This window comes from Lepidochelys kempii, chromosome 15 (assembly GCF_965140285.1).
Source record: "Lepidochelys kempii isolate rLepKem1 chromosome 15, rLepKem1.hap1, whole genome shotgun sequence".
In the NCBI taxonomy this organism is placed as follows: domain Eukaryota; kingdom Metazoa; phylum Chordata; order Testudines; family Cheloniidae; genus Lepidochelys; species Lepidochelys kempii.
The window spans coordinates 21202135-21209170 of NC_136394.1; the positions used below are offsets into that span (position 1 = coordinate 21202135).

A 7036-nucleotide genomic window follows, 5' to 3' on the forward strand; every position below is an offset into this window, starting at 1 on the left:
GTTCAGGGGCTGTTTGATTCAAGCAGACTTTGCTATTGAAAAGACCAGTCCAGCTGAAGCTTTAGAAGAGAACCTGGGTATCTTGACTGCAGATAAAATTAAATACAGAATGAAAAAGCTACCATTAATCCTGCCTGTGAAGGACCTTTTCAGCTCCTCCCCTTAAGCCATAACTATTTGTAAACTAGTTTCCAAAGTGAATCTAGACCATTAGAAATCTGACTAATCATGTCTAAATGTTTTTGGAAGGAAATGTGACAATGACAGTCCACTTGTTGCTGGTAACAAGGGTGCTTTAGGTTGTTATTATCCAAGTTTAAAAAACATTGTCAGTAATAACTTTGTACATAAACATGCAAGTTGAGGAATAAATGAAATGCTCCACTTTATTAAGAAACCAAAAATACAAAACTGATGGATTCATGTACTTAATTGAACACTACTGAAAATTATTTCCCTTAAAAACTTCCATTTTGGTGTGTATAAGTGCCAGTAAGTTTAGTGTTAAAGTTGACATTTTCCACTATCTGTGCTGCAATAAGCTGTTTTCAAATTTAGAACTTGCAGTGTGGTTTGGTAAAGACTTATGTAGTTCAGTCAAGCATGGAATTTGACTCAAGTTTTAACTAATTGTAACTTCAGTGGAAAGTGAGTTACAATGCTTAGCAAAGAGCCCATTTCACTGTATACACTGAGGAACACTCAGCCTTAACTATAGCAGAACACTAGCTCTGCTATAATTTGTACATCACTTAATATAAACAGGTATATTGATGACTAGTTTCTGGTTGCTATAGTATGGAGCCCTCTGAATTTCAAAGTTCATTTTAATAGATCAATCTTCAGTTCTGGTTTGCAATTGTTTAGGGTTTTGTTTTTTTTTTTTTTAAAAAAGGCAGCATGGAGGTTGAGCTTGGTACTGTATTCCTAGAAAAAGAATCTCTGCAAGCAGTATCTGTATTTCAAATCCAGCTATTAGGAACAGGTTTAGACCTGCATTTTACACTTGTTTCAATCCATTTACACTTGCCACTCCTTCAGGGACTGTCTACATGGTAAGGTAATGTGCACAAGGGGGTGGTGATTTTAAAAAGCCTATTAACACATGCAGTAGTTGGCCCATGTCAGCCATACTTGTACACATTTCAAGTTCCCTGTTGCGTACACCAGGGAACTTTTAGTGTGCACAAGCATGGTCTATGCAGACTAATCCCCCCCAAGCACACATTACTTTAACCTGTAGACAAGCCCTCAGATGTTCACTGCTTTTGTTTTCCCTAGTTAAGTTACACTTCAGGTTTTAAAAGTCAGTGTTTAAATCAGATAGGCTTCGAGCAGCTTGTAAGAGCTTACTAGATTACTTTTTAATTTACTACTTGTTGCATACGTATTCCAAGTGTGAAAAATCAAATTAACATTCAATACTATATTAGCATCTATTCAAGGATAGGAGACATTTAAATTACTCCTAGCAATGCATGAAAGTTCACTTGTTTAGATATTTGAAATACAACTTTATTATGATCTAAACAAAAAAGGAATGGGAATGACAGTAACAAACAAGATTTACCACTGAATACTGTGATGTGACTGCAGCAGTCTTAGTTAGATTTGAAACTCAAGGGGGAAGTAATTGCAGTCCAAAAAAAACAGCTAGATATGCAGGTCCAAAATATGAAGGAATTTTTTTTTTTTTTAAACTGCCACATTCACTCCGAAGCCCATTCATCTCTCAGCATCCCAAAGATTAAGCACATGTTCTGCTCAGCTAGATAATAAAGTGGCAAACACGCTGCACCACTGACATCACAGGACAGTTGCCTATAAAACTAGACTTCTGACGCTGGGCTCCAGCTTCATCCCTTACAGGTCATCATCTTCATCTGGCAGGGCAGTGGTCTGAGCAATCTGAAACAGAGAAAATTATATTTACAACTAGTTATAGAGTTTGAACTCCTTATAGCAGTTGATTTCTCAGGCATCAATGTTAGAGAAATGGACAAACATTTGCAACTCTGTACCATTTTGTTAGAGCAGTTACCTGTAAGTCTTGCTCATACTGTGCTGCCAATGCTGGGTCCATAACAACCTCTGGGGGTGCAAGAGCAGGCATGGCAACAAACTCCAAGTTGGGATCTCCAATTAGCTTCCTGGCAAGCCAGAGGAAGGGCTTCTCAAAGTTGTAGTTACTCTTAGCTGAGATATCATAGTACTGCAAAAGAGAACGGTCATATATACACACACAAAATATGTTAACACATCTACTGTTGGAAAGTCAGACCTTGTTGTACAGCTAAGTTTGGCTCTGACCAGCATCTCAACTGCAAGGTCTTCACCTGCTTTACTCCCAGTGATTTCTGCCAAGCTAAAGTGGTTTGGCACACGATAGAAACAGGCCACTAAACAGTCCCGTAACAAAAAAGCAAGTTAAGACATTTCAGTTGTCTATCCAGGCAACAGATTTCTGGACCTAAACCTTGATTTTTATTTTAATCAAGAATCTGTTTTTATTTTTCTTAAGTGCACAAGGCTTTGTGAAGAGCTCCACCCTGAACAGGTTCACATTTGGCTGCTCTGAATTTTTATCAAATTCTAATGAATGTTATGTTACCCTTTTTACTGTGTTATCAGCTTCTTTAAATGACGAAGAGCTTTATATCAAGACTGAGGTCAGGGTCCTACATCTCAGGCAGAAGTCAATATTAGTCCTAATGAAGGGAATATAGCACCTTTAACCTCCTATCTGAGTCAATTGTTAAGATCCTCAATTCTGTACTTATGGAAAAAAAAGCGATTTGATGTTTTACTGCATTTGTAGTTAACTATCATTGGTAATGAGAAATGCATAAGTGCTCAGCATTGCATTTTACCTTCAAAATAAAAGGGCTGCAATAGTACTGTTTAGGTCAATAGACGAGAATCAAAACGTAAGATTCCTGAAAACAGACAGCCATCATACCTGAAGATTCTTCTTCCTGTGGAAGACAATTGACTTTGCCTTGACTTTTCTGTCCTTAATATCCACTTTGTTGCCACACAACACTATAGGGATGTTTTCACATACTCGTACCAGATCTCTATGCCAGTTAGGTACATTCTTGTATGTAACTCTTGATGTTACATCAAACATGATGATGGCACACTGAGCTGAAAGATAATTCAAGCTTTCATATTATTTATTTATTGAAATGTATACTAGTGGTGGATGAAAGATATATGAATGGGTGGTCCTCCTGTAAGTACAACCCTCCATCCGTCCACTATTTCACACTTCTAATTTTCCGCCTAAGAATTCTGTCAGGATACCTCCTGCTTAATAAGCAAAAAGAATATAGGAGTTCCTTAGGCCAGCCCAGGATTATTTGCCTGCTCACATTTTAGGGTCCAATCCTACAAACACTAAGGCACCCAGTAAATGTATCCATGCAAGTAATCCTATTGAAAACCATGGTATTACGTGGATAGGGCACACACAGAGGCTTCCTCAATAAGTTTGATTTGCCCAAATATTTATCAAAAACATGATTCAAATAGGTGTAACCCTGTCTCAGACAACCTATTCTGGCCTTGAACTACTTGAGAGTTTATGGTACATATCTCAGGATGACCTTGTCTCCCACCCTAGTCCAAGGAGCTTTTCAAAGAACGAAGAGGCCAGACTTTGTTTCTCATATTTCTAAAGGCAGGTAGGAGGACAAACTCTTTAAAGATGTTCTGCAAAGTATTAAATACACTCAACTGAGTCAAATACATAAGGAATTTAGAAAAATTTAAAAGGGAAAAACTCCTGTTTAATGCAGTTTCCAATTCTCTTTAAGGGGGCACTTTAAGCCTGGCAAGTGATTTCTTGATTAGTTTGTTATACCATTTAACTTTACTGGAGAGTTCCACAGATTATTAGAAAACAATATACAGAATAGTGTGACTACTTCTCATGCTGACATGGCTACAATTTGCTTAGGATGGGATGCTCTTTTTTGTACAACTATTGTCATATTTCTGACCCCTCCCTGTGAAGTTATCGGGGAGTTACTGTAAATATTCTGCAGTTTTATACTTACCCTGAATATAATAACCATCCCGCAGACCACCAAATTTCTCCTGACCAGCCGTGTCCCATACGTTAAATTTAATAGGGCCTCTGTTAGTGTGGAACACCAGAGGATGGACTTCAACACCCAGTGTAGCTGTAATTAAAACATTAAATTTAGAAACTGCTTATGTAATATTTGAAACTAGTACTAGAATTCTCCAAGTGTTTAAACATACCTACATACTTCTTTTCAAATTCACCAGTCAAATGACGTTTTACAAATGTTGTTTTACCAGTACCACCATCGCCAACCAAGACAAGCTGTTGAAAGATTTCAGAAAACAAATCAAGCCAACACATTTTAAAGTCTCTTTATAAAATAACTGTCACCTATTAACCACTTTTAGGTAATTTTTAATTAAAACACCAATCCTATAAATTTTCTCCATGTAGGGGGATTACATGGTTTCGTTTTTTTAATTATAAGCTACCTAAAAGCAGTTAATGGCCAGCTTGTTATATATTTCATTCTTTGACATTACCTCAATTTCAAGTTGCCTTATGCAACACCATATAGCTTTCAATGTAAATAAAAGTGTTAAATTTGGTTCTATCAGTTACAGATTATTAAATCCAGATAAAAGAACATTCTAGATTTGGCCTTAGAGTGCAGGTTCTTTAAGAACATCTTCTTAGAATATTGTATAGAACCATTTCAATTTTAAAAAACTGAATCAGTTAACAAGACCCTCCTACAGTGCCTGTAATTCAAACACTACAAGTGTTGGACAAGCACATTAGAGCCACAGCATGAAATTGACTTGCATTGTCCAAACCAAGAAATATGCAACAGTATTTGAGTTTTTAGAAAAGAAAAAACTATTTACCTTCCCTAGTGTTTAATAGGACATTAAATAATAAATAATTTGTGTAAAATAGGAAGACAACCACAAACACCCAAGATTTATACACACTCTCTCAGACTCCTTGCTATAACACTGCACTAAACAGCAAACTACCTCAAATTAGTTTTTCCTGCCATCTGACATTTCCACACAACACAGGGAAGTAATGGGGTAAGTTAGGAGACTACCTCAGAGCAAAAAAGTGACAAAGGAACTAGGGAGAGGAAGCATTTGGAAGTACTTTTAATTCATAATTGGCTTAGATTTTATGTTGTGCACCACAACCATTTAAAAAGTTTAAACAAACTACAATTCGAATTAGGAACAGCAGCTAACATGCATGGCATAATGGAAATTCACTCTAGGCCCTAGCCTGTGAAAACTTACTGTACAATGGTAAGCAGAGTAAAAACCTCCGCTCCAAACCCACGGCTGCCCTAACGCCAGCCAGGAATACATGAAGCTGCGCCAGCGAGTCAGACCTGCCCGCACAACGCCAGCTCCTTACCTTAAACTGCACTTGGGGCTCTCCTTGGGCGGCCATGCTGGGTCTGCGGGAGAAATGGCAGCATGAGAGCTCAGCCCGCCAGACAGCGCAGGGCCCGGTGCTCTGCGCTGCGCTCACCGGCCGCCTCCGGCGCAGGGGCCCGGGCTCCTCCCAGCCCGCCAACTGCCCGCGTGGTCCCGGCCCCATTCATCGGGACAGGAAGCGCCGCGCCGCATGGGGCGCGAGAACGGGCGATAATGGCGGCCGCACTTCCCCCCCGCCCCCATCCTAGAGAGGGAGCCGCCTGAACCCCACTTTCGCCAGGCTCCATACGGGGGGACTGAGCCACGGGGCCTGCAAGGCGCCCCCCCGGGGAAGATGAGCTTGGACTCGCCCCCGGGGGCGCCCGCCCCAGTTCCCTCCTTCCGCGCCACCATCCCGCCGCTCACGGGAGACCATCTCGGTACCGATCAAGCGTCGGCCCGGGCTTGGGACTCCGGAGGGGCCCAACCTGCCTGCCGCTCCCCCCCACCCCTCCAACGGGCCTCGCGGCCTCCCAGCGCCACGATGACAGAGCAGCGCGCGCCACTTCCCCTCCCCCCCCCCCGCGGGTACCCAGGCCGCATCAGGCTCCTGCTCTGCTCCTCCAGCCAGGCCTCTGCCGCGCCTCATCTGGCGAGCGGGCCCAGACACCCCATCGCGAAAGAAAGGAGACGGGAGCGGCCCCCAGCCAGGCCTCACCTCCCCCCCCCCAGCCCCCTTCCTAGGCAGCGACCGGCGACTACCACCGCCCTCGCTCATCCCTCTATCCCTTCCTAAGCCCAACCCACTTCCCTCGAGCCCTACGGGGAAAGGGAGGAGGCCTGGCCCCGTTACCTTCCCGAGACGTCTCTCGGTGTCGCTCCCCTCAGTGACTAGGCGCTGGAAAGATGGCGGAAGCGCGGTTCAAATACCCGGAGTGCGACGCCGCGCGGACACAGTGAGAGGAGGGCGTGGTCTAACGTCACGTGATAGGAGGGGTGGGCGGTGAGTTCCCTCCCTCTGACAGCGCGCGCCGCTTCCGGAGGCGTTTTTCTAACCGCCGGTGGAATGCTGGGAGACCACGCGCAAGCGCTACGTTAGCGGCACAGAGCGAAAAGAGAATCAATCGCTCTTCCGGATCTAGAGACGCGGGAATCAAGACGCTCGCGCCCCGCCCACGCGATGTGACGTAGAACGCTCGCTCTGGTCCTGGGCTCGCTCGTGGCCCGTGCTCAGAACGCGGGCGTGCGCCGTTTGCGCGCGCTGTGCAACCCGCCACGCCGCATTACTTCGTCCGCCCACGCCCCTGCCTTATGATGAGGACATGGACACAGACTTCTCGCATAGCATGGGCTCCAGCAATGTGGGCATCATGGTGCTAATGGGCCCGGAAAACAAGCGCAAACTGGTGTGACCGCATAGTGTTGTGGCTCTGGGACGCTTCCCAGTGGTTGAGAAACTTGCGCATGCGTAGGGGTACTTTCATGGAACTTTGTGACTTGCTTTCGCCTGACCTGAAGCGCAAGAATACCAAGATGAGAGCAGCCCTCACAGTTGAGAAGCGAGTGGCGATAGCCCTGTGGAAGCTTG

The 7036-nt window shown here is 43.9% G+C and overlaps 1 protein-coding gene across 2 annotated transcripts; it reads right to left on the minus strand.

Annotated features, from left to right (window-relative positions):
- Positions 1–360: 360 nt before the first annotated feature.
- Positions 361–6411, minus strand: RAN (RAN, member RAS oncogene family). 2 transcript variants are annotated; one of them, XM_073312280.2, is made up of 7 exons: positions 6302–6411; positions 5447–5489; positions 4270–4354; positions 4062–4187; positions 2960–3147; positions 2042–2212; positions 361–1908 (listed from the first exon to the last, which is right to left on the minus strand). In XM_073312280.2, the coding sequence occupies exons 2-7, from the start codon at positions 5480–5482 to the stop codon at positions 1864–1866; spliced, it is 651 nt and encodes a 216-aa protein (XP_073168381.1). In that variant the 5' UTR covers positions 5483–5489; positions 6302–6411; the 3' UTR covers positions 361–1863. The 2 variants fall into 2 exon arrangements, with proteins under 2 accessions (XP_073168381.1, XP_073168380.1); XM_073312279.2 differs by lacking the exons at positions 5447–5489; positions 6302–6411 and having other exon boundaries at positions 4270–4408.
- Between the last annotated feature and the right edge of the window lie 625 nt (positions 6412–7036).

Coding starts and splice junctions, on each gene's coding strand:
- RAN (XM_073312279.2), bottom strand. CDS start 4,393: ATGTGTTGGCTTGATTTGTTTTCTGAAATCTTTCAACAGCTTGTCTTG. Junction 4,188..4,269: donor ATTTGAAAAGAAGTATGTAG/GTATGTTTAAAC, acceptor TTTTAATTACAG/CTACACTGGGTGTTGAAGTC. Junction 2,213..2,959: donor ACAGGAAGAAGAATCTTCAG/GTATGATGGCTG, acceptor TCTCTTTTGCAG/TACTATGATATCTCAGCTAA.